General features: G+C 53.9%; 1 protein-coding gene across 24 annotated transcripts in view; it reads right to left on the bottom strand.

Annotated features, from left to right (window-relative positions):
• The window catches only part of Bin1 (bridging integrator 1), a 60,569-nt gene extending 34,344 nt beyond the window's left edge, over window positions 1–26,225 (bottom strand). For 13 of the 24 annotated variants that reach the window (XM_028867053.1, XM_028867059.2, XM_028867057.2 and 10 more), the window contains exon 1: window positions 25,937–26,225. In XM_028867053.1, coding sequence (XP_028722886.1) covers window positions 25,937–26,020 — 84 coding nt within the window. In that variant the 5' untranslated portion in view covers window positions 26,021–26,225. Of the gene's footprint in view, window positions 1–6,850; window positions 6,976–25,936 lie in introns of those variants that run through there. The other 11 variants (XM_037197035.1, XM_037197037.1, XM_037197036.1 and 8 more) reach the window with 7 other exon arrangements.
• Between the last annotated feature and the right edge of the window lie 824 nt (window positions 26,226–27,049).

The following is a 27,049-nucleotide window of genomic DNA, read 5'->3' as shown; positions in this document are numbered from 1 at the left end:
TGTATATATCTCTTAGGTCTACTTGCTTTATTATGTCTGTTAGTACGTCTGTGTTTGGTTTTTGTCTGGGTGACCTGCCTATTAGTGAGAGCTGGGTACTGAAGTCACCCACTACACCATGTAAGGCTCAACATGTGATTTTAGCTGTAGTTGTGGTTTTCTTTTTTTTTTTATGAACTTGTATGTCCTTGTATTTGATGTATAAATGTTTAGGATTGTAGTATCTTCTTGACGGACTTTTCATTTGATGAGTACGTAGCATCCTTCTCTATCTCCGCTGATTAGTTTTAGTTTGAAGTCTGATTTGTCAGATATTAAAATGACGACACCCGTTTGCCTCTTAGCTTCATTTGCTTGGAATAACTTTTCCCATCCTCTTACCCTAAGGTGATGGTGAGGCGTGTTTCTTGGATGCAGAAGAAAGAGGGATCTTGCCTTCCAATCCAGTCTGATAGTCTGTATCTTATTGGGGAATTTAGATGATTTACATTGAGAGTTCCCAATGAACAGTGTTTACTGATTTTATTATTTTATTGTTCTGGTGTGGGTTTTTTCTCCCTCTTTTCATTTACTTTTCAGGTATTATTTATTCCTCGTGTCTTCTTGGATGTGGTTGGCCTCCTCAGACTGAAGTCTTCCTTCTAGTGCCTTCAGTAGGGCTGGATTGGTAGATAGAAACTGTTTAAATGTGTTTTCTCGTGGAATGTCTTTGTCCATCAATTATGATCAATAGTTTTGCTGGATACAGTCCTCTGGGCCAGCACCTGTGGTCTCTTAGACTGTAGAACATCAGCCTGGCCCTTCTGGCTTTCAGAGTCTCCATTGAGAAGTCAGACGTTATTAATGGGCCTGCCTTTTATGTTAGTTCATCTTTTTCACTTGCAGCTTTTAATATCCTTTCTGTGTTCTGTATGTTCAGGGTTTTGCTTATTATGTGCTGTAGGGAATTTCTTTACTGGACTTTTCTATTTAGTGTTCTGTATGCTTCTTGCACCTTGATGAGCACCTCCTTCTCTAGGCTGGGGAAATTTTCTTCTGTGGTTTTGTTGAAAACATTTTTTGTGCCTTGACCTGGGTTTTCTTCTCCTTCCTCTATTCCTATTACTCTTAGATTTTATCTTTTCATAGTGTCCCAGATTTCCTGGATGTTTTGTACCTGGATTTTTTGACATTCAACATTTTTTGACTGAGGCATTCATTTCTTCTATCTGGTCTTTAATGCCTGTGGTCCTCTCTTCCATCTCTTATATTCTGCTGGTGAGGCCTGCCTCTGAGGTTTTTGTTTGACATTCTAAATTTTTCGTTTCCTGTTTTATTTCCGTTTCAGTGTTCTTCAAGTGATTCTATTTCTACTTTCATGTCTTGAACTGTTTTCATTATTTCATTTAACTATTTCTTTGTGTTCTCATGGTCTTTGTTAAGGGGTTTATTCATATCCTCTTTAAGGCCCTTGAACATATTCATAACTGCTGTTCTGAAGTCCTTGTCTTGTGCTTTAAAATTATTGCATTTCTCAAGGCCAACTCTCACAGGGCTAATAGGTTCTGGTGAAGGCATTTGTCTTGGCTGCTCAGGTTTGCATTGGGGTCTAGATATCTGGAGTCATGATGATCGGAGTGTTTATGGATGATGATATCTAGTCTTGGCTTTGTCGGTTGGGTTTCTGTTCTTTGGTTTCTGTTGTCCTCTCTGGCTCTTAGGCAAGTGTGGTGGCTGTGGGGACCCTGGTAGAGAGTGCTTCTGCAGTCAGTGGGTGGCAGAAAGGAATGGAGATGGGCAAGGGGGAAAGGCTGAGAGGGGTTCCGTGAAAGACCTAGGAAGATGGGGTCCACACACTCCCTGGGCAGAGTCCCAGGGAGTAGAGGCATGGCGGAGGGAGGGGCTCCTGCAAGTAGGCTGCAGTAGGACAGACAGTAAGTCTGGACAGACAGGGATGAAAGGACCAGGGGGTTCTGGGTCTGTACCGAGAGATGGAGTCTCCAGTGAATGGAGTTGGATGGGAGGCGGAGCTCCTGCATGCAGGCTGCCGGGGAAGGACTCAGCTCAAGTCTGGACAGAGCATAATGGGAGACCAGCAGGGTAGTGAAAATCGCCTGCCCCAGCGCTCAGTGTGGCCACTGTGGGTCCCTGGCGGCACCAGGGGTGTTTCTGGATATCCGTGGCTAACGCAAAGGAATGTAGATGGGCTGGAAGGGAAGGCTGAGAGGGTCCCGGAGAAAGCGCTAACCAAGAGGCAGAATCCCTGGTGAATGGAGGTGGGGTGGGAGGCTGGGCACTGGCAAGCAGGTTGTTACCGGGCTGAGGGAAAGACTCATCTTTCCTCTCTTTTAGGTCCATTGTCTAAATATTTGTTTCAATAATGGCAAACTGACTAAAATATTTTTCTGGCTCCCCTCCCCCACCTCTCTTTCTCTCTTTCTGTGTGTGGTATATGCCCTTTATGTCCTTGTTCACAAGGATGTGCACAAATGTGTGCGCATGCATGCGTGCGTGCGTGCGTGCGTGCATGCGAGGGCCAAGAGTCCGTATCGGGTGTCAATTACTCTCCACCGGATTTTTGAGACTGAACCTGAAGCCCATCCATTTGACTAGACTAGACTGGCTAGCCAATGAGTTCCAAGGATCTGCCTGTCTCGGCTCCTCCAGCCCCGGGGTTACAGACATGCACTGCTATATCCAGCTTTTATGTGGGTGCTGAGGATCTGAACTCAGGTCCTCAGCATGATACAGCATCTACTCACCAACTGAGCCGCCGCCCAAACCCTGGACCATTTTCTTTCTAAATCACCCTGCCTGTATCATAGCAGCAAGAAGTAGATGGAAACAGTTAAGAGTGAGGCCCTCGGGACTCCTTACCGTCTATCGAAAGGATAGAACCTTCTGGTTCTGTCTTCTCCTACCAGAACCAGAAGGGGAATCTCAGACAGGCTGTCATGACCTCACCACGAAGAAAGCTTCCGAGGCAGTGTTAGAGACCGGATGCCCCTCCCTACTGATCCCACTGCACTGCTGGGAGCCCCACCCACTCAAAGTGGGCTGAGCAGAAAAGGGGCCAAACAGGGTGTCCTCAGGGACTCAGATGACTCCGCCACCCCTGCCAAGGACCATGACACTGCAAGGAGGCCCAGAAGAGGCACAGGACAGACCACCCAGGCCAGAGAGGGTAGTAAGGGCTGCTGGGGCTGGCTGACGTCACTCGGAATCAGCTTCCTATTTGAGTAGACCATTAGAGGTGACATGGGCACAGACACTCTTGTTTCTTCCGCCATAGCCCAGCAGTCAACACTGGGCCCAACCATTCTGTCTCTCACAGTCCACCACCTACCTTCATATTCATACACACACACACACACACACACACACACACACACACACTCACAAAGTGGCCTGCCTCTGGTGGCCTCTGGCCCTCCTCATCAGTGTTGGGGAAACGAGACATAGGACAGAGGTACGGTGTTAGGTGGGCAAGGGTGGGAAAGACAGACCCAAGGTTAGGAGAGAAGCTGGGTCAATGAGCTAAGAGGAAGGCTGAGCAGAGGGCCTGCCCAACAAGGCTCCCCACTTCCTCCCTGGGCCTTGCTCTCTCCCACCCCAGAGCTCTCCATGATGGAAAAGGGAGAGAAAAAAAGCAAAGGGGGACAGACAGTGCGGTGATCACGGAGCCCAGAGGCATCTGCCTCACACCAGGATGTTCCGATCCACACCTCCCTTTGATGACCCTGAGACTGGGCTGCACGGCCTGCAAAGTACACTCAGGGCCTCAGCTGGGCCCTTCCCCACCCCTCTGGCCCTCACGGACCTACACCGACCTACTGATCCTTTTCCAGAGCCCCCCACCCCAGGAGTCTCAGTATGTCCAGTCCTCCACGGCCACCTCTCGTCAAGCCGGACTCGAAAACAGCACATCAACCATGAACTAAGCCATCTCAACTATGTACCCAGTAAATCTTTCCCTTTTAAAAACTGATTGTCTCCTGCATTTTGTTACAGTAACAGCAAGATGACTGAAATATTTTATCAATTATCCCACCTAGGTTATGTCCCGGCATCATGGCTAAAACCACACAGGTGGCCCAGATGTGGGAGCGAGGGGGTGGGGCAGTCGGGAAAGGAAAGACCTGTGGGGGAGGGGCGGCAGCTCCCAGAGAGAAGAGACAAGGGATAAGTCATATGGTAAAGCAGTGGGGTATCTAACGGCTCCGCGTCGTCACTGGAGGTCACAGGACGGGAAGGGGGGTAAAAATGGTAGAAGGGGCCAACAGCTTTGTGAACTTTCACCCCTACAGTGGCAAGGAACCGTGATAGCAACTATGGTGTAGCCCAGGGTCAGGGAAGCAGCCCCCTTCAAGTCCCACCTCACCCAAGAACCCCACTGCAGAGATCTGAGCCAGGGAGACCTTGAGGCTACCGGGTGTGTCCAGCTCGGGGCCGGCAAGCCATTCACAGCGGGGTATGGCCGTGAATGCAGCCCAACACAAAGGATGGAGCATTAAATTCTTAAGTTTTGTGGGTTTTTTACAGAATCTGACTGCATGGCTGCTCCTTGAGCAGAAACTCTGTAGGGACTCACAGCAGGAGGGAAGACCAACTACCATGGCAGATTCCTATCCATACCATCCACACCGGGCACCCCACCACACCCTGGCCCCCGAGGGAGGCCTTCCTGACCAGCTCTAGTACCCCTTCAGCTCCCTGACATGAATGTTGCTCAGCCACGTTGGGGACCTGTTGCCATTCTGGGGTCAGGAGCACAAGGTACTCACTTTAGGTCTAACAGTGCTTTCACCAAGACACACACACACACATATGTACACACACAAACATGCACACACACACATATGCACACACACATGCACACGCACACACACATGCACACACACACATGCACACGCACGCACACATGCGTGCGCGCACATACACATATGCACACACACACACACACACACACACACACGCACACACGCACGCACGCACACACGCACACACGCACACACTGACAGAGCCCATTCATCCCTTTCATTGGAGTCTCCTATGCTGAGGTCACAGACTGGGGAAGCAGGGGTCCTCAGTATCCGGGACAACCTGGACCGGGAGAGGAGGAAGAGGAGGAGCACAAGACATTAAGCGGAGCCGTGAAGGGTGAGAAGGGAGGAATGACATTGGCCTCAGTGGCACCCAGGTATCCAGAGTTCTAGACCAAACTGGAGAAGCAGGAGAACAGGGCAGAGAGGAAGGTTCCAGAAGCATCCGACAGACGTCTGAGAGGCTGGGGAAAAGGCTCAGTGGCTAAACCACTTGCCCTGCACGTCCCAAGGACCTGACTTGCGCCATGTTTGGATGCCAAACTAGCCCACAAGCTTCCAGGAAGCTTCCTCTTTCCACCTCTGCTCTAGCCATAGCATGCTCTAGTCACCACAGACCGGGACTTTACACGGTTTCCAGAGCTCTGAGCTCAGGTCACCACTCTCGCGTGGTAAGCACTTTCCCACCGTCACGGCCCCAGGCCCATCTTTCCCTTCTTTAATGATCTGTCTATCTCTATCTCCTCTATCTATGGGCTCCTGGGTCAACTCTCTCTTGCAGGACACACCCGGAAATCACGGTGAGTGTCATCTAGATTCTAATTCACACCTATAACAAAAGGAAGCCCCAGACCTTCCGTGGTACTAACAGCACCTCGCATTCGCCCTGCCTGTCTCAGCTCACAGAGAACAAAGAGGAGCCCTTCACGTGGGACAACGGATAAGGCTCCCACTGGCCACACCCCCACGTGTATGTGCTTGCCAGCACAGGAGGTCACTAAGCAGGCCCAGAGCCAGCAGTCCAGGAAGCCTTATCAGTGCCACTCAATGTCACCTCCTATCAGAGCTTCCTTTCCCCACATCCTCAAGCCCTTGGCCAGATGTGAGCAGAGCTGGAGTGTCTGTCAGCGGCTGCCTGCACACCTCAATGGACGGCTCCAGACCTTCCGCTAACATCCAGCTGTATAGCCTCTCGGCAGCGGCCAAATGAGATGGCCCACTTCCCCTGGGAAGGCTGAGGTGAGGTGTCGGGCATAGGTCAATGCCTGTTGGAGCCACCTGTGCCTCCGGGAAGGGAGGAAGTCCTCCCTAAGCCCCCCAACATCCGATGTGGCCTTCCTTGTGACCTAAAGTAAGAACAGACGCTCTGGGTTCAGCTGTATCCCTGAGCGTATGAGACATCCCGCCAAACCTTCCAACTCTACAAAAACCCACCCCCTCACACAGACACAGGCAAGACCCCTACAAAAGTCCCATGGCCCATGCCAAGGCCCGGCCACCATCCCAGAGGGCAGGCTAAGCTCACAGGCAAGGCTTGTTTGAACTAGAGTCCGATCATTTCCTATCTCCCCCAATGAGAGGCTTGGTGAATGGAGAGCAGAGAAGACAGGACACTCAGTCTCTCACTGAACCTTAGACCCTGGACAGTCACCTCGTAGACTAAGGCCTTCCCTCCATCAGTGCCAGGGTGAGACTGAGCCTTCTAACCTTGTGGGGACACGCGGACAGATGGACACACACACACACACACACACACACACACACACACACACGACAGGCATGTTCCAGAACCCAGGGTCGAATCCAGGAGCCCGGGAGAAAAGATCACGGGAAAGCTGGAAAGCCCAAGTCAGGCAGGAACCGAAGTTCTGATGTCCCGCTTGCTATGGGAAGCAGACACTGAACTCCACCCACCACTCACCCGGTTTTGCCAGCACCCTAACACACAGGCCTGCCTACACACAGACACGAGAGCGTTCACTCACGCACCTCCCTCCCGGAACCCACCACTCCATTGCTGAGACCCTCAAAAAGTCATCAGGCCTCACCTTCCTCATCATCTCCTCCGGGTGAGTCTGAGCTGTAGCTGCAGCCAGAAAGAGTCTCCGAGTGAAGCCTCACCCAGTCAGTCGGCCATCTCCCCCACCCTCCCCACTGAACTTCTTCTTCTTCCCAGCACAGGCTGTGGTTGGGGACCGCAGGGACAGGATGCACACTCTAACGCCCTCACACACTTACAACGGGGGCTGACAGGAAGACAGGCAAAAGGCCCTGTGAGAAACCAGACAGGTTTCCCCCGTGGGAGGTAAAAATGAAGAAGGGACCCTAGAATCAGACCAAAGGTCTGTCCATCTGTCCAGGTACCCCTGAGTTTTAGACTGATTCCCTGATACTCTAGGATATTCTCCTGTGGGCCCCTCCTTACCCCTGCAGGCAAAGATTTATTTCACTGACAGTTCCACATCATGGTCCATCACTGAAGAAAGTCTGGGCAGGAACTCAAAGCAGGAACTAAAGCAGAAGCCATGGAGGAGAGCTGCTTCCTGACTCAATCCTCATGGCTTGCTCCAACTCCTTTCTTACAGCCTCTGGGACCACTTGCTCAGGGGTGGTACCACCCACGATGAGCTGGGACCTCCCACACCAATCATCCATCAAAAAAATTGCCCCATAGGCTTGCCAACACGTCAGTCTAGTGGGAGCATTTCCTCATTTGAGGTTCCTTCTTTCCAGATGACTCTGGCTTATGTCAAGTTGACATAAAACGAGTCAGCACAGGAGGTCTACAGACCAGCTCCATCACAGGGCCTGGCGAAGAAAGGGAACTCCAGGTTCCATCCAGTCCTGCTGAATTAGTTTTAGGTACCCCCCTATGCAGCCCCCACCCTGAGTTCCATGCACAGGGAAGCCTGAGAAGTCCTTGTTCCTGTGGCCCAGCTCTCTCCATATGCCCTGGCCTTCTGTGAAGTTTCCCTGCTTACCTCTGCAAGGACAGGGGGAAGGTGAGTGCCAGGAACTCACACTTTCACTTTGCGTTCACTGCGTCACAGACCTGTTCCCATCATTATTCTTTTTACTGCTCAAATGTGGCCAGGGGAGCCTCCTGACGTATCCCCATTTATCTTCCTGCACTTCGGTTCCAGCATTGCCAAATGCTCCAGGCTCCCCTGTCCTGTCTTGCCTCTACCCTAGAATCAGGCCTTTCTTCCCTTCAGGTTTAATGCTGCTACTGGGAATCCCTGCTCCCTGGCATTTAGTCTTCCCCTCATGCCTCAAGCTCCTGAGTATTACCCTCCATGACAGTCACTATTATCAACTCGACAGGGTATAGAATAACCTAGGAAATGAACCTCTGGATGTGTCTGTGAGTTTCTAGACTGGGTTAACTGAGAGGGAACACCCACCCTAAATATGGGCAGCCCCATCCCATAGGCTGGGGTGCTGGACTTCCCATAGGCTGGGGTGCTGGACTTCAGAGAAAAGGGGCTGAGCACCAGCACTGGTCTCCCCTGGCTTCCTGACTGTGGATGCCATGTGACCAGCTGCCTCATGCTCCTGCCATCACGGACTGTATCTCCTCAAACTATAAGCCGAAATAAACCCTTCCTTCCTTCCTTCCTTCTTTCCTTCCTTCCTTCCTTCCTTCCTTCCTTCCTTCCTTCCTTCCTTCCTTAAGTTCCTTCTTGTCAGGTATTTGGTCATAGCAGTGGAAGAAGGGACTAAAACACCCTCCCTTCAGAAATAAGAAAAGCAGGCCGGGGTAGACCAGATGGCTCGATGGGACAGAACCTCTTGCAGTAGTACCTGAGGGCCAGAGTTTGATCCCCAGCCTCCATGGTAGGAGAAAGCAGGCACATGCAGGCAGGCAGGCATGCACGTACACACACACAGGCACACACAGTAATTAATTAATTAATTAATAATATATAATAAATTTTTAAGTAATAAAAAGGAAGCAAGCAAACACACTATTGCCCACATTGCTAAGCAGAACAGGGCCAGGTCTGTGGTTTTGAAGTAGCCATGAGTCAGTGCTGCTCAGCCCCGTCAATGTGGGAAGAGAGACAGACCAGGACCAACAAGCCACCCAGACCCATCACCTGTTGGGGCCGAGGCCAAGCTGCAGCACCTGCAGGCTGCTCTTGGCTAGTGCTGAGTGTGCTTGGCACCTGTATTGATCATATTCCTCCAACAGGGGGCCCTGGCTCAGGGATGCTCACAGGACTGGCCAGACCCTTTTCCTGGTCTATTCTGCCATTTGAGATGCCTCCAGCCACAGCGTCCTCTCTTCCTTTCTGGAACAAGAAGGCTATGGCAGCCATGTTGTGAAAGAGGAAACTGAGGCACACCAAATAGGGTGGCATAGGCCAGGACTACACTTCACTACCGGGTGGTCTCTGGATGCGGCTCTTGCACTGGTGACAGCTCGAAGGGTGGCGTCTCATCTCACCGAGCTCAGGTGAGCTCTGCCAATCTCTCCTCGGAGTCTGGGTTCAGACACTGAGGTCTAAGCACTTGGGGATGATTCATATTGACGGTGCATGTCTATGAAGGATTTCCTGGACTGGGTTAATGAAGGTGGGAAGACCCACCCTGAATACAGGAGGAACCAGACCATAAGCAGGGGTCCTGGGGTGACTAAAAAGGAGAAGGGGAGCTGAGCATCAGCATTCATTTCTCTCTGCTGCCTGACTACAGACGCAATGTGACCAGCTGTTTCACGTTAGTGAGGCCATGTCTTTCCTACCGTGATGGACTATATAAACCTTCCTTCCCAAGGTTGCTTTCTCAGGTATTTAATGCACACTCCGTCCCTTCAGAGTGGCCCTAACAAAACCAACTGAGCCTGCTCCTGACACCTTAGGCCTGAGAAGCCGATCCAGACAGAGCCATTGCTGTGCCTTACCCCGACTCCAGTAAGGAAGGGAGAGCAACCAAAGAGAGAGGTTAGACCTGGGGCTGGCATCTTGGGAGGGTTGCAGGCTACTGAGCCTAAGGCAGTGCACCTGGCCCAGCTGTGGTCGTAGTAGAGAGGAGAAGCCTAAGTTCCCATGCAGGGGCTCAGGCTCGGAAAGCAAATCCAGGATGGAGAAGACCATGGCCAGGAACAAACCTTGGGGCTTCCTGCAGTGTAGTACCGGCAGGCCAGTCTGCCTTCCACCTTCCAGAGTAACACAAGTACCTGTGATGCTGGTCTTGGGACGAAGTCAGAGACAGAGTCCATCCCACCCCTAGCAGATTAGAGCATTCCCAGCCCTCAGACAGCCCGTCCCCCCCCCCCAAGGCAGCAGAAGCCTGTGCCAAGCACTCACATCCAGATATGAAATGACACAGATGCACATATATCCACCCCCCCGGCCCCAGCAGGGACCCCTGCCCATGCTCTCTGGCTGCCTCTGGGCATGGAGGAAGATGGAAAGACTCATGAAGAAGCCAGAGAGCCAGGCCTCAAGAGACATGGAAAGAAGGACCCCACGTCAAAGTGAAGGAAGGCTGCTGGGACCCAAAGAGTGGAAACCCACAGGGTAGAGCCCACACCTCTGTACCTGAAGTCTCCCCGACTCACAGGCTCGGGCTACCTACCCTAAGGGACAGACCTGAGTCGTCTCAGGCCAGCTTCTGCATCCCTTTACGTCATCATCCTTGAACCTCTGTTTCCCCCAGGCAGGGCTGAGATCACAGGTGTGTGTCACCAGCCCTGACTTATTCGATGTGATGCTGGGGATCAAAGCCAGGGCTTTGTGTGCATGGGGCTGATACTCTACCTGAGCCACATTCTCAACCCTCCAAGATCACTTTCTGTTCTTACTGTGTTTCGAGAGGGTAAGGGAGAGTGTATAACAGGGGCTTATTGGCCAGGTGGTCTAGTAACCAGAGATTACCAGTAATCTAAGTTCTGGAGGATGGAACTCAGGTCCTCATGTCTGTATGGCAAGTACTGTACCAACTGGGCCATCGTCCCACCCACCAAGCCGGATCTTGATTGACATTCACTCTGTCATGACTTCTATGCTACATGGGGACATTCTCAAAAGGGTAGGTCAGGAAATCCATGCAGGTCAGACTGCAGTGGCCAGAATACAGACAGGAAATGATTAAGAATAATTAAATACAGCATGAAAAATGGGCGGGAAGGAGAGATTCGGGCTTGAGCAACTAGAGAAAGATTGTCATTCCCCAAGATGGAGATACATGGGGCAGTGAGGTACCCAGAGATGCCAGGAAGTTGGGGCATGAGGACCAGGGCCACAGACTCCACCCTTGGAGTCACAGCGGCTGGTTCCATTCCTGTCCCCTGTTCCAATCCTAGGTAGGATTGTTTGTACCCAAGCCAGCCCACCCCATCTCATCCCCACCCTACCCAGCCCCTCCACATGTGCCCACACATACCTCTGTGACTCTCTTGAACTCATACTGAGTCTTCCTCAGAGACAGACACCACCTAAGTCCACAACTCACAGACCCAGCTCCCTTCGGCAGCCTGCCTGGCTGCAGTTCTTGAGAATCCTGTAAGAACTCAGCCCATTGCCCTGGGCCCCTTGGTTAAAACGGTAAGGCGGGTTGGAGAAACAGCCCAGATGGTAAAGTGGTTGCCTTGAAAACGTGACGGCCTAAGTTCAAGCCCCAGGATACACATAAAGAGACAGGCATCGTGGAATACCTGTAACCCTAGCACTGAGGGGCAAAGACAGAGGATCCCCAGTCAGCCTGGCCTATTGGACCAATGAGAGACTCGCTTTCGAAAATCAGGATGGAGAAGACGGGCCAGTGCTTAAAGAGCTGGTTATGTAAGCAAGAGGGCTGGGAGTTCAGGGCCCCAGAGCCCATGTCCATTGTTGGGTGGGCAAGGCACCTCTCTGTACTTCCAGCCTCAGAAGGCAGACATAGGAGATGGTCAGAGCAAGTTGGCTAGTGAGATAGGGGAATCCTGGGTCTGACTGACACCCTGCCTCAGAAGAATACGGAGGAAGAGAGACAAAGAACAACTCTGGCCTCCATACATATGCCACACTCAATGATAAGACACAGTACAGGGTCCTCAAAAATCAGCAAAAGGGAAAAGTCGTATCCCTTTGGGGACAGTCTTGCACGACCAGCAGCAGCCACTGTGGGGAGCCCTGGCTGAGCCTCAATAGCCTGGCCCTAGTGCCCAGCCAAAAGCCCGGCAGCCTGGCATGGCCAGTGGAATGTGAATGCCACAGGGTGACCCCAGGGCCTATCATGTTGGGTGGGGCGCCGTCCTGACAGGCACCCGCCCCAACCCTGGCTGGAGTTCTCTAGCGACCTATACAGATCTCTATCATCTGAGCCACCCCTCGTAGGGCTGGCGAGTGTGGTGTTATTCTCAGCCCAGCATGGGGGTGGATCTGCCTCTAAAGCCACCACCTCCCACCCCCTCAGCACCTGCTGCCTGGGCTGGAGAAGAACACACACATGGGCCTAGCGTACCAGCTGCCTTAGCAGACACAAAGCCCTGGGTTCCACTCCCAGCGCTACAAAACAAAGGCAACGAAAAAAAAAAATCACATAATTCCATCAAAGCAGACTAGTGTTGGATTCCTACCTCCTCTCCAAGCCACATCGAGAGTAAATCATGGGGCTTGGGGGGGGATGGCTCAGTCAGTAAAGGGCTTGCCTTGCAGATATGAAGACCTATCAACCCTCTCCCCCAAAACTATATGGCATCACAGTACATGCCAGTAACCCCAGCATGGGGAAGGCAACTGGCCACCTTAGTTGGATCAGAGAGCTCCAAGCCAGTGAGAAATCCGGCCTCCAAAATCAGGGTACCTGAGAAATGATACCTGAGGTTGACTTTTGACCTACACATGCATGAACACACACACATGTGAACACATACACACGCACGCACGCACGCACGCATGCACGCACGAAAGAATAAATTACGGGAACTCATGTTTCACTTACAACTTTCCGTAATTGCTTCCGAGGGAATAGGCACTGGCGTGGGGGGCGGGGGAAGGTGCATGTCTGTAGTCCCAGCACTCAGGAGGCTCAGGCAGGAGGACCACGAGTTCAAGGCCAACCTGGGCTGCGGAGCCAGACCCCTAACTGTTCCTGTGCCGGCAAAGGAAGTGGTCTAGACAGCATGGTAGACAAAGAGGAGACTGGAGAGAGGGTGAAGAGGCCGGAGAAGCCATTGTCCTGTTAGCTCTAGATGCAAGGCAAGGGAAGTTTGGGAGGAAAAGGTGCTGACGCGTGTGTGGTTTTATCAAGGCCAACCCCAGGCTCCGCACTCCAGGTCCTAAGGAGCACAGCAGAACAGAGTGAAAAGGCTCGGAGAGGTCGGACACGGCCTGGCTTGCTGTCCAGCGTGGAGAGGACTGCCAACTGAATGATGGCCTTGTGTGACTTCTGCCTGGGGTCCCGGGCACCACTGGACTCAACACTTCAGGGGACCACAAGCTCAGAGAGACAAAGTGAGGAGGAGAAGACAGCCAGAGAATGGATGGTCACTATACCACAGCCTTGGGCAAGTCACCCCAGTCCCTCTCCACCGGAGCAGATACTTCCCTCTATGACTTCAGAACTCTGGGAGACCCAGCCAAGAGCTGGGTCCACCATCTGTTACTAGTGGAAGGGCTGAGGGGGAGTCCAGGGCGGGCAGCATGGAGCCCCCCAGCAGAAGAGAGGGCAGAGGGCCCCAGGATCCAAAGCCAAGCCTCACACGCCCTCCGATCAGACTGACTCCCTAGCTGTCCCTGCCCACAGGGCTGCTTCTTAGGTACAACCATGACCATCCAAAGAATGGGCCCAAGCGGGGAGCAGGAGAAAAAGATGAGGCTGGGAGTGGATGGCAACCCCACAAACTCCACAGGCTGGCCCTTGCCAACAGTTGGCAAGGCTGCGTGACCTGGGGGCCAACCCCCTGCAAAGGCTGACTTACTTCCTCCTTCCCCACTGAGCCTCGGGCCCCTCCATCTGGATCCGGAGCTGGGCCTGGGTTGAGCGTCAAGGCCAAGAGCCGCACGGAGGCCACGGAGTAGCCTCACACACCCACGCTGGCCTAAGGGACACCACATGCCCTGTAAAAGGCTGCAGCCTGACCTTCAGTGTCCTGGGCGAATGGTGACAGTCACACTCCACAAGCAACTTTCTCAATGTCAGAGGGACAGGAAGTAGGGTCTGCCCTTCAGCTGAGGACAGATTCAGCCTGTCCTGCTGAAATTTACCCTTCAGCCTCTGGCCAGCCATAATGACTCACAGAGTCCCCAGTCTTTCCTTCAGAGAAGGTGGTGGGTATATCTTGACCCAGCTGCTACCGCCCGCTCAGGGAGCAGGCCAGCTTTATTCCTACCCAGCCCTGAACCTCTGAGAACCTTTGTTCATAAGAAAACCCAGGCCTTAGTCACCTTGGAATGAATCTGGAGTCGATGGGGAGATCCAGAATCATGGAGAAATCCCTGACACAGTGAAGGGTTCATTCACTTTCTCTAGAGTCTCAGCCTCCGAGGTCGCTGTCCACCTCCCAAACATATACCAAGGCCTCAGTCACAAAGGCGGCCCACATGGGGTTCCATCTGAAAACACAGAGGCTCTGACATCTGCTCTGGGGTAGACACTACCCCTCACCCATCCTCTCACTCTGGATATTCAAGAGGACAGCACAAGGTGGGCAAAGCCGGGGGCCGGGGGGAGGTGTGGCTGAGCAGGAGACAGTGTAAGGACCTGGGTTCAAATCCCTAACTCCAGTACTGGGTGGGTGGCAGGAGAAGATACAGAGAATGCTTGGGTTGGACCTGCTGACTGCCAGTCCAGCTTCAAGTTCAGAGGCCTTGTCTCCAGGGAAAGCTGAGAATGATGTAATCAGGACACTCCACCCCAATACACACACACACACACACACACACACACACACACACACACGCACGCACGCACGCACGCACGCACGCACGCACACGCACACGCACACGCACACGCATGCACGCACGCACGCACGCACGCACGCACGCACTGTGGGCAAAAACAACCTGGACTCAGAATGAGGTCCAAGATAGAGGAAATCCCAGGGCTTCCCCAAGCAGATAGGGGAGGAGGAAGGGGAGGAGGAAGGAATATACGCTGTGCCCTCTGACTCCTCCTCCTCTTCCTCCTCCTCCTCCTCCTCCTCCTCCGGCCCCAACCTGGAGCCACGGACAGCATTGCAGTTCAATTTCTAGAAACCTCACATCAGCACAGAGAAAACGCAAAGGCTAACTGCAGACCATCGGGGCCCTCCCCAAGATCTCCCTGACACAGAGCAGATTAGCCCTGTCAGGAGAAGGGGGAGAGGGTGGGATGGGGGAAGAGGTTCTCTCCCCGCCCACACAGACTTAGAGGAAAAGTGGTCTCAGAGAGCAAGCAAACCCTAGGGCCACGGGACAAATCCTCTCTCCTCCCTGAACGTTAAATCCTCTTACCCATCCCTACGACGTCACTACATTTTCTTCCTCCCTCTTACCCCATCCAGCTTTTACCCTCCTCTTGTCTACCTGCCAGTGGTCCCGTCTAAGTCAGAGCCCCAATCGCCCTCATCACGCATGTCTGACCACTAAGCCACAGTCCCATGGCGTGTGCAACAAGGAGTAAGATAGCTCATGCCATCCTGGACTAAGAACTAGGAAAACACAGCAGCCAGAAGCATGGAAATGGGGTCCACGGACGACGACCTCTGGGTATCAGGCCAGTGCTCAGGACTCAGCGGTGGGGGGGGCCCAGGCTTGCTAGGGCTCAGGCATCTCGGCTGAAGTGAACTTAGTGAACGGTCCAAAGAAAGAAGCTGCAGCTGTTGGGAAGGGGTTGGACCGGCTGAGGCTGTCCTGTCACCCTATCTATCCCCTTCCGGCCCTGAAGCCCCAGCGAAGCTCCTCCCACCACAGGCAGGCCCCATGGAAATCTCCATCTCCTCACCAGCCAACAACCCCCCCATCCCCCTCCATAACACAGCATTCAGTATCGTCATCTGCCACCCTGCAACCCGCACCTACACCCAGGCATGCCCAGGGCTGGCAGGACCCAAGAGTGAGGGACAGTCCCATGCCCTTCTAGGCCACTGGCTAAAGAGGGTGAGCGGGTCCTGACATTCCCGCTCATCAGAACCACTGGTGTCACCCCATCTTCATACACCCTGCCACCCCCCAACCCCTCCACGGGCCCTGAAAAAGAAGGCATAAGCAGAACCAAACATCACAGAGCCAATACAGGAGGCTTTGTGCTGGCCCCACCTGACCCAGGCCCTCAGGCCTCTTGCAAACAGCTGGTTTCTACTCTGGCCAAAGTGACTCCCCCCTGGAAATGTAGAGCTCACTTCCTTATCCCAGCTGCCCCGAGATCCCCATGCCCAGAGTCAGTAAGACACCAAAATCGTGAATGTTTGTTTGAGCGCAAGCTGGGGAGACAGGATGGTTCCGGCTACACTTGAGGAAGAAAGCTAAGGAGCCTGACCCAGGAGGCCAGGGACACAGGTCGGCAGGTGAGGTGTTTGCCACAGGAGCAAAAGGTCCTGAGTTTGATCCCCAAAAACGCACATAAAAGAGCCAAGATGTGGTGGCACACACTTGCAATCCCAGGTCTGGGAGGTGGAGCCTGGCAGGTCCCTGGGGCTCACTTGTCAGCCAGCATGACTTCCGTGGAGAGTTCCAAACCATGAGAGACCCTGTGAGAACTTCACCAAGGTGAGAGAGAGCCTGGAAGAAGGGCCAGTGGTTAAGGGCACTAGCCACGTGAGTCTGATGACCTGAAACCCTGGGACAAACATAAAAACCCTGATGGAGTAGTGTGCACCTGTAATCCCAGCACACCCACAGTGAGAGAGGAGGAAAGGACAGAGAATGGTCTGGAAGCTCATGAGCCAGCTCCCTGGAGTACACACAGCAGCAGCGGAAACTAGAGACCCATCCTCAACAAAGTGGGAGGTGAGAAGCAACTCCCTAAAGTTGTCCCCAAACCTCCACGTGTGTCCCCTGACACAAACCTGCCCTCACGCACAAACACAGTCTAGATTAATTCATTGACTTAAAAATTAATTTAAAAAAGTAAGATGGCCGGAGTCCTGACGTTGACCTCTGACCTCCACAAACACCGTGCACACCCGAGCCAGATCCAGTCTGAGACAAAGCCAGTTACCACCACCACCACCACCACCCCCCCGCGCGCACCCCCGCCCCAACCTGGACTCCATGTATCTTTTCTCAGCCTCAGGCCTTCACCTCCCAATTGCATTAACTTTCCGTCTCAAACAGGCCTTGAAAATTCTTCTTCCATGACTGCCCACAGCCCAGCCTTGCCTCTAGGGAGCTTTCCCTGATCATCCATCCAGGCCTGTGGGGGCTCCAGGGGGAAGGCAAGAATCTCCCTCTCAGACTCCTGACCCATAATGGCCAGTGAGAGAAACCACCTCAGCCCGAGCGAGCTGCAGTCTCCCCAGAGTCTAATTCAGGTCAGATGTGCTGCATACACAATGAGGAGTCCGCAGGGGTTGCCCTGCCAGGGTGCCAGGGCGGTTCGATAAGGAGCGGAGTCTGTGGTAGTACTTGGTCTAGGTCTAGGACTTGCAGCAGCTCTAACAGGGGAAAATACCTCCCCGGCTGGCCTTGTAGTAGCTGCTGTCTGTGGCCACCCACTCACTCCCATGATGACCTGGGGCTCAGCTTAGTGCAGGGCGCTCACGCTGCAGTGGGAAGATGATGCAGCTAGGCACCCTTCCAAAGGACACCAGAGACACAAACGCCCTTTCCCAGGGGGACCCAGAGAGAGTCTGAGGCTCCCTCCTCAAGCCCCATGATGTGACCCCAATCCATCTGTTGTGACACTTGGGATCTGGGGCAGAAGTGCGGGGCCTGGAAGAAGAAGAAAAAAGCATAAGGACCACGTCTAAGGGTGGAGACTCCGCGGCAGCTGTGAGGCCTCAGGCCTAGCAACCACACTGCCCCCCACCCCTTGATCCATACAACCCGGTACTTCTGCTCATACAGAGCATTGGTCTGCTGAGGGCCAAGGTCCCATTTGTCATCTGACCTCAAAGCAGGCAGCCCCCCACTCATCACACACACACACACACACACACACACACACACACACACACACCCCTGACTCGCCACAAGAACAGTCTCACCAGGCAGCCAATCTGCAGCCGCTTTTACTCCACCACATGCCTGAGCTATTTACTCATCCATCTGACCATGGAGGAAGGGAGGCCTAGATTACCCCAACGTGGCAGAGCAGGGTGGGACCAGCCTCCTCCCGCCTAACCCTAGCCCCGGTCCTGCAGTAAGCATCCCTCCTCTCCACCTCCTCCTCTCCATCCCTCAGCCTCCAGCAGAACTGTCTCCTGATGCCAGAAGTCATGCATCCCTCTGCAGTAAGCACACTGGTCCTCCAATTCTACAGCCACAGATTCAACAAACGGAGTACCAAAAACATTTCAAAAGACAAAATGGTGTCTGAACACACACAGACGGGGTGGGTTTTTTGGCTGTTGTGTCCTGAGCAATATATGATGTGCCATGTGCTCACACCAAATTGAGCATTATAAACCATCGAGAGACGGGTAGCAGCATACAGAAAGATGTGTATAGTTTCTATGCAAATACTACATTAATTTACGTCACAGGCTTGACCTCTGAAGGATTTGGACATCTGCAAGGTGGGTACCCTGAAACCAATTTTCTAAGGCACTTGAGGGCTGATTTCATGCTGAGAATACCTGCTGCGTGCTGAGTTGGCGGTCTGGACACCGCCGAGGAGGCAGGAGGCAGTACCCTGCCATTGAGGGCAAAGACAGGGAGGGCTGCAACTGAGAAAGAAGATTTCCTAACTTGTGTGAGGTCAACAGTAGCGATCTTTCTCCTGGGAACATTTTCAAACACCTAGTATCCCTGTCATCTTATAAAAGGGAACTTTGTAGCAAAGATGGGAGCTAAAGTATACAGTATGTAATTCAGAATAAAAGGTGTTCCTGAACCGGGGGAAATGACCCAGTGGGTAAATGCAAACATAAGGACCAGAGTTCAGATCCCAAGCTCCCGTGTAAAACCCAGGCACAGCAGTGCGCACCTGAAGCTCCAGCACTGGAGGAGGCAGATCCAGGGGTCTCAATGACAGCAAGCTCCAGGTTCAAGGAGACATCTTGTTCCAAAAAATAAGGTTCTCTGGTCTCCATGTGGATATACACAGGAGAGCGCACTCACTCACTCACACACTCACTCACACACAATCACACTCTCACACACACTCTCACACACACTCTCACACACACACACTCACACACACACCCACTCACGCACGCACGTACTCGGTCTGGTCTGTCCCCAGCTGTGAGATGTGGGACCGTCACTTTCAGTCTTGCCCTGGAAACCCAGGCCTCCCTTCCATCACCTAGTCTACCACACACAGAATAAACCTCCACCTCAAGTGGGATTAGGGGTGCATCTTATTTAAGGGTCAAGTGTCTCAGGGGCCAAAGTCCTCCTCACCTGTATACATCTTCCCACCTTCTGACTGCAGGAGAAGTGGGAACCGTAAGTCTGGTTGGTCCAGAGAGTCTGCAGAGTGTCAACCACTGGACCAGGCTTCAGTTCCTTTCTTGTTTTAAATAAATTTTATTATTTGTTTATTTATTTACTCATGTGTATCCACATGTGTATATATGCATAAGTACCATAGCATACATGTGGAAGTCCTCTCTCTTCCACCACATGGGATCCCCAGGGATCGGGAACAGAACTCTGATGGTCAGGCTGATGACAAGTGTCTTTTTATCCCTCAAGCCACCTTGCCAGCCCCTTAGTTTCTTCGCTGGGTGACAGTCACAAGACTGCGCAATGATGGTAAGGTATAGGTAAGCTGTAACCCACAGCTCTTACTAGTAACTTGATATTTGATGACGCTTCCCTCGGACAGGAACAGCAGGCTTTCTCTCCACTCCCCAACCCTGGCCCCTGCTCCTTAATAGCATGTGCAGAATCCAGCAGCCTTGTTTAGAGATGGCGGCCTCTCACAGGGGGCTTTAGAAGCCTGGGTGCCAGGCATTCCCTCATGGAATCTCCTACGGCACTAGCGCAGTGAGAGGTTAAATTAGTACTACTGGTGGTCTCCGGCCTCCCCTGACCTAGCAGCACCTACGCAAATTTCCACTTCAACTTCCCAAGCGCCCAGGGAGCAGGTATCATTACCTCTTTTTCAGAAGGGAAGACTGAGGTCAGACAGATTGGCAGGATCTGCCCAAGGACAGGAACACCGTGTGGGTGTGGAGAGATGACTCAGCCCCAGTTCACTAGACCTGTGACCTTCCCCGGCACCATTGCTTAGATGGGATCTCTCAAGCGGACCCCTCCAGTCCAGGCCACCTTTGACATCTTTGGTAGCATCCAATAAGTGCCTCTTCCACGCTCCCCAAAGTGTACTCTGAACGGGCACCCCTAATCGCCTGGCCCTGCACAAACACCCACCTCAAGCTGCGCATCTGCCCTGGCCTGCCCCTCTGCGGTGTAAAATGTTAGGATTAGCACGCTTTTCTTTGCATTTTTCAGACCCAGTGGAAGCATGCCAAAGAGGAAAACGCAACATACCAGACATCCAACAGGAAGTCCCCCACTGCAAGAGGTGGCCCCTCACCTGGAGACCAGACCCTTCCCCTAGCCTTCCCCCACCAAGGCAGCCAGCGGCGTCTGTAATCACATCCATCTAAAACCTAAGCACGGGCATTGGTCTCCACACATGGAACACGCTCCTGCTTGTGGCCGCTGTGAGATGACCACGTCTCCAGCTAGGACATCAGCTCCACAGGGCACGGCTTTGATCCCTGCTTCCTCCGTGTTTAGCACACAGTGTGTGCTACATGTTGTGTAGAAGAATAAATACACCACCAGTGTCAAGAAACAAAAGACTTGTTAAGGAGGCCCAGGTTAGAGTTTATCTGTAGGAACGGAGTTAACTCTAAATCATTCTGATTCTTAAGTCCAAACCTTCTGCCTGCAAGACTGCCCCTGTACACACTACTTACATGCATGTGCACCACACACATAAACATTCACACAGTATTCACACACACACACACACACACACACACACACACACACACACACACACACACACAGGCTGTTATCCTAAGCCCTGACAGGCTAAGGGCTCAGCAGGGATTAGCTGTCTACAAAGGCCTGTAATGGACACTCCCAGGGAGCGATTTGAGTAGTGGACCTTGTGGAGGGCTCCCAGGGAGGTTCTGTGTTACCAGTCTACCTACCCAGCCGATATTTAGTGAGCACATACTATGTGACAGGCGTCTGTTAAACGCTTTCTGTCCTTCACAACACGCCTGTGAAAAGGAGCTATCATTATCCCCAGTTTATCCATTGGGGGGGTGGTCTCCAGAAGGACCTGCCACCTGACTACAGCCGGTCAGGGGGACCCAGAGGCCCCGTGTGTGAGCCATGCTGATGTGCAGGATGGAAGACACAGCAGGGCTGAGACATTCTCAGCGTTGTCCCAGCCTCACAACTTGGAAAGAACTCAGCCAAGGCCACCCAGGCAGAAGCCAGAGAAGGAAGGAGATGGAGGAACCTCAAAAGATGATCTGTGAGGAAGTGGTAGGAAGTGGTTCTGCCTCAGCGGCTGTGAGAACCCCTGGGGTACACAGATTTTTTTTTTTTACCCCAGCATGCAACACTTAATGAAATCTGGCCTGAGTCATCCAGCCACCCCTCTCGTGCATGGAGCTGAAATTCTCACCATCCTCACCAGCCCTTCACACCTTGCCCCATACCTGTACCCTAGGCATCCCAGCAGGCTCTCCCTCTTCCATCCCCTCCCCCCAGTACGGTACCAATTGCCTGGCTTCCACCTGCCACAGCCAGTACACTACTGAGGCCACCAGGCCTGAGGGGGCTCAGGAAGAGCCCAAGGACATGCTTACAGCTCTCCCACCCCTTCCTGAGACCAGTGTCTCCAGAGCATCCCCTGTGACCCCCATCCCCAAGGACCCAACACCCCATACGGAAGGCAGGCTCTTGCAGGGAAGATACACCGTTCCACATAAAGACTTTTCAGGAAATCTGATCTCCGCTGGAAGGTTCAGCAGAGCCTGTCCAAGCTCAAGGAGAGAGAGGTCCAGTGCAGAGAGTTGGAGAGGAAAGGAGGTGATCCGGCATGGGAGAGGAGACTGAGAACAGGCCTTAGACTCTCCGGGGCACAGGGAAGCACGGAGATAGAAAGGGGATGTAGACTATGCCTTGCATGGAAGGCAGCAACTTCAGGCTGGGTCCTCAGGCTGGGGAAAGCCTGTGTAAGTGAAATCAGTGGCCCGGATGACCTCAGAAGCAGGGGCTATGTGATTCTAGCAGGGACTCGGGACTAGGCAGCAAAAGCACGTTCTGTTATAGGGGACCCTTGCACCTGCTTCTCCTAAAGGTAGCCTAACAACTCTTTAGGTCACCACCAGAAGAAGCTTGATGCTCAAACCCAGCTCCTACTACGGAAGCTGATGCACCTACCACCAGGGAAGACCTTGACCACGCACAGGAACCCAGTGCAGTTCACTGCCCTGTGTCAAGGTGGCATAACCAGCACCATGGCGCAGTTTACCACCACGTGGCCCGGTCCTATAAATAACCACGGCTGCCCCTTCCTTTGCTGAGCATCTGTTTCACATGCCAGAGACGTGCTGCACACCGACAACCCCAGGCTCCCCACTCCCACTGGCGCTCCCTCCCCCCCCCCCCCCCCCCCCCGCTCTCTCTTGCACCCCCTCCAAGCATGCTCAGGGACAGCCACAGCCATCAAGGAAACATTCCCCCTTTGTGCATTCCCGCCACACCCAGGACCTTCTCCCTGTGCTCAAGCACTGGCTCAGTCCTGTGAGAACAAGGCCCAGCCTCCCTCACACACTCTTCCCTGAGGACTCCTAGGCCGTGGACTTGGGCAGGCAAGATTCCATACCCCCCCCCCAAACCCCAGCTGTCCTTTTCCCCAACCACCCCATCCCCCAAGGGGCCCAGCTCGCCAGCCTCTAATCCTCTTGTCATCTGACCCAGCCTCCACCCTAAATTGGCTTTGCCCAGCCACCCTCCTGAGGCCCAAAAATGGACACAGTCATTTATAGAGGGTCAGCTAAGCCAAATGCAATGGGAAGATGACCTCATGAAGCCCACGGGCCTGGTCTCCAGGCACACAGGCTCATCTCAGGCACACAGCAACAGTCCAGGAGTAAGCCCCATGGAGGTCTGAGCCATACGCTTCCTGCCTGAGGCGGCTCGCGGGGACTCAGTCTAGAACAAGGCACCTGGCATGTGTGCAGGCAGGGAAAAAAAAAAAAGACAACTGCTTGCTCCCAGGTCTGGGCCAGCCAGGGCTCCAAGATCAAGCACCCAAGTCCCGACATTCAGTCCTAAACACCCACTAACCACCCACCAGAGCTTGAGAGACACACAAGGGTCACAAGCACAGCTCTGGTGTGTCCAGGGCAGTCAAAGCAACCTAAGACTCATTAGGGGCCACAGAGAAGAGCTGGTCCTGTGACCCCTCGCACCAGAGGGCACACTGCACTTTGCTGTCACTCAATCGCCATGGCTGTTAGGAGGGAGAAGTTGGGAAGACCAAATGGGAAGCCATAGGGTCTTCTTCTTAAGCAAATACACTGGAGGCGTTCTTATTTTTTTTTTTTTTCTGTGTGTATGCACATGCATGTAAAGGCCAGAGCTCAACATCAGGTCTCTTCCTCAGCTGCTCTACCATATTGTTTGAGAAAGGATCTCTCACTGAACCTGGAGCTTGCTGATATAGCCAAACTGGCTGACTGGCAAGTCCCAGAGATCCTCTTGTCTCTACCTCCCCAGTGCCGGAATTTCAAACTCACAACGCTCCTGCTCCCAGTTTTACACATGGGTCCTGGGGGATCAAACTCAGATCCTGTTTGTCCGGCAAATACTTTTCCAACTGAGCTATCTCCCCAACATTCCCTGTGCTTTCCACCTGCTATCCTTGCTCAGAAAATACCCTTCTGTGACAATAAAAAATAAAAACTGCCCTGGGGCGGCTAGTTTATTTGAAGAAAGGTAGGCCCAGTGTCAGGCAGGACTGTTTGTAGGACAGTGTGGGACCTGAGATCCTATTAGCAATGGGTATTGAATCGGGCATGGACCACCACCAGAAGATATTGGGGAGGCAGTCCAATCAGTACACCCAGGCTGTGACAAATGAGGATTCCCAAGTGGCAGGATGATAAGCAGAAGAGGACCTAGGTAGGACACAGGGCTTCCTGGAAGCCGGGTCTGTGGTGCCAAGCAGGGAGAGGATGGGGAACAGGCTACTGTCTCAGGATACCTGTCAGACTGTCTTGGCTTCCCCTGGGCAAATGGTCCCTAACTAATGCCCATGAGACACAGAGCAGGAGGCAAGTGCAGACCCATGAAGTCCCGGCTCAGACAAGGCCAGCTGCTGGCTAAAGCCGTGGTCCACAGCCAACCAGCTGTCAGCCAACTGCCCAGAACCTCTTTGTGGGGGCACTGGAAAGAGAGATGGCCCAGCAATACAGGACCATCTACAAGAAAGGGACACAGCCTACACGTATGGCGCCTGGGGTTGCCTCGAGGAGGCTACTGCCAGCAAAACAGCATCTGGACAGAGGTGCACACCGGCTACAGTGAAGAGGCGTATGAAGTTGATCTTCACGGAGTGGGGGCAGGGAACTTGTCTCAGTTTACTCCCGATGTTTCCATTCATTTCCTTTAGGAGTGGGACACAGGCTCCAGGCATCTTAAATGAATTACTAGGTCACTGGGAGCTAGGGTAGCTGTATCTGCCTACTGCTCCAGCTGGGTAACCGGTCTCCTCAGCCACCAGCAGACTATTGGGGCAGGCGGAGGGAGGTGTGGGGGTTACGACTCTAATCCCTCTCTCTTCCTTTTCCTCCTGAATGGGGTAAGGAGCTCTGGCCAGATCTGGAGATTAGCAAGAGCCTCCCCATACTCACAGTCACCCCCTCCTTAGCTAGTAACCACAAGGATGAGGAGGAGTAGGGCTCTCTAAGGAAACTCTACTCCCCCCTCCCATCACATCACGTGGCTGCATCCTTGGGGAGCAGCGCATAGCTAGCTCTCAGCTGCAAAAGTCGTTGTTTATAAACAGCCCCAAGACTGGCAGAGGAAGGCAAGCCTGTCCCCGTCCCCATCAGGCCCCGGCCCAGCTCGAGCCATGGGGGGCTATCCCTAGCAGAAACACAGATTGTACAATCTCAGATTTCAAGAGTCGGAATTGGCAGGGGAAGTGGCGTCAGCAGCTGGCGTGATCCAATTCAATGAGCCAGGGACAGCGAGGGGTAAAAGGCAGGCCAGCGAAGGACCCCCGCCCCCAACCCCCTGCATTTCCTGCACAGTCAGGGTGTCCCAGGAAGCCCTGATCCCATCTCCTGCAAAAACCCCAGGGTACTCTCAGACAACAGGGATGGGGTTCCCTGTGGCGCCCTCCACACCCCTCTCCTGGGCCACCGGTATAGCCAGGAGCTCCCACCATCTCTCTCTCCAGCGGCTGGAACCGCCAAAGCCCTGCGGGGGCTAAGGGTGCAGAACCCTCTGCAACCCGGCGGGTCTGGGCGGGACCTTCTAGGCCGCAGGCACCTCTTGGAAAGAGAAAAGCAATCCCTCCTTCAGGGATTAACGTCGAGAGGCCATAGGAAGGAGAGGGCAGTGGGCGCCTGCACTAGCCAGCTGGGAAAGTATAGCCTTAGAAGTCTGGGACGTGTACAGCCCTAGGGGCAGCGAGACAGGCTCCCTCCCCCCACGCAAGCCCCGCCTGGATTGCCCGCGTGGGTCTAGAGAGCTGGGGGTCACCTCCCAGCCTCCCGACCCTTGGACTCCAGGCTAGGGTAAGAGCGGACCCCGCGTCCGAGAAGCAAACCAGAGCGTGGGCCTCCACTTCTCTGCAGAGGAGCCGCGAAGGTACAAAACGGTGGGGGGGGGGGGGGGGACGACGACAAGGTGGACAGCTGCGCTCTCCTCTACCAGAGCCCGAGTAGGGAGGAGGGGACACCCTAACTGCAGGGAGACCGAGCCCGGGGACTCCTCGGCCACGATCATCCGGAAGTGACCAGCTCGATCCCAGGGGTAGGGGTGAGAGGTGTGGCAGGTTTACCGGTCGCTCACCTTCTCCTGCGCTCGGGTCAGCTTCTTCTGTACGTTGCTGGCGATCTTCCCCGCCGTCACCCCCTTGCTCCCCATCTCTGCCATCGCGGCGCCGGCCTCGCCCGTAGCGAGCGCGGATAATGGCGCGGGGAGGCGGTGCGCGCCGCGCTCGCAGCCTCCGGCCCCGGCCGCTCCACCAGCCTGGGCTCTGGCTCCACGCCGCGCACTAGAACAGCTCCGGGGACTGACGGAGACGGAGCGTGCGCGGGGAGAGCGAGCCAGCGAGCGAGCGAGCAAGCGACGCGGGGATCCAGAGAGGGAGGGACCCACGGGGGGGAGGGAGGGGGCGGGGAGAAGGGACTAGCCGCGGGCGGGTCAGCGCCCCCAGCCCGCCCCCTCCGGACACGACACTGCCTTTTAAAGGGCCAATCTGGGATTCGGATCCTCACGCCCAGGAGGAGGGAGCCTCGAGGGCGGGCGCTGGGAAAGGCGGAGGGGGGGGGGGAGGCTGCTTGGGGGGGGAGGCTGCTTGGGGGGGGGGGGCTGCGGGGCAGGGACTCCCCGGACGTGCTGGCGATTTCGTCTGGGGGTGGGAACTACCTACGCTGTCCCCGGTTCCGCGCCACCGCGGTCCTGAGGCTTAAATCCTCCTCCCAAGCAGATACCTCCTGCAACCCTAGAACCAGGTGAAGGAGTTGGTGCTTTCTAAAATCAAAGATAATGGGGGGGAGTGAGGGGGGGCGCGATAGATGCCTGCGTGTCCCTGGAATCCCTGAGTCGCCGGGGGCTGGGAAAATGCCCTTCCAGGGATTCCCCTCCCTCTGGCAGCCGGGCGTCCGCCTCCACCTGCACCCTAGGGCAGGTTCCTCTGTCCCTTTCTCTTTGCCTAGTCCCATGCCAACTAAGCACTTGGTTTTTCCAGTTTGCCTTTAACTATCATCCTAACGATCACCTAACCTTAGCTGCACGTTTAATGTGTGCCTGGCATGGTGTTGAGCGATTTGGTAAGCATTATTTCACCCAGTCTCCAACAGTCCTATGAGGAAGAGGCTCCAGTTTATTACCGTTTTACGAAAGAAACACCAAGAGGCTAACTGCATCCAGGTTTGCCACCAATGTATGGGGGCGGGAGGA

This window comes from Peromyscus leucopus, chromosome 19, assembly GCF_004664715.2.
Source record: "Peromyscus leucopus breed LL Stock chromosome 19, UCI_PerLeu_2.1, whole genome shotgun sequence".
NCBI classification, from domain to species: Eukaryota; Metazoa; Chordata; class Mammalia; order Rodentia; family Cricetidae; genus Peromyscus; species Peromyscus leucopus.
The sequence above is the reverse complement of the archived record's forward strand: the minus strand, read 5'-3'. Positions and strand labels throughout refer to the sequence as shown.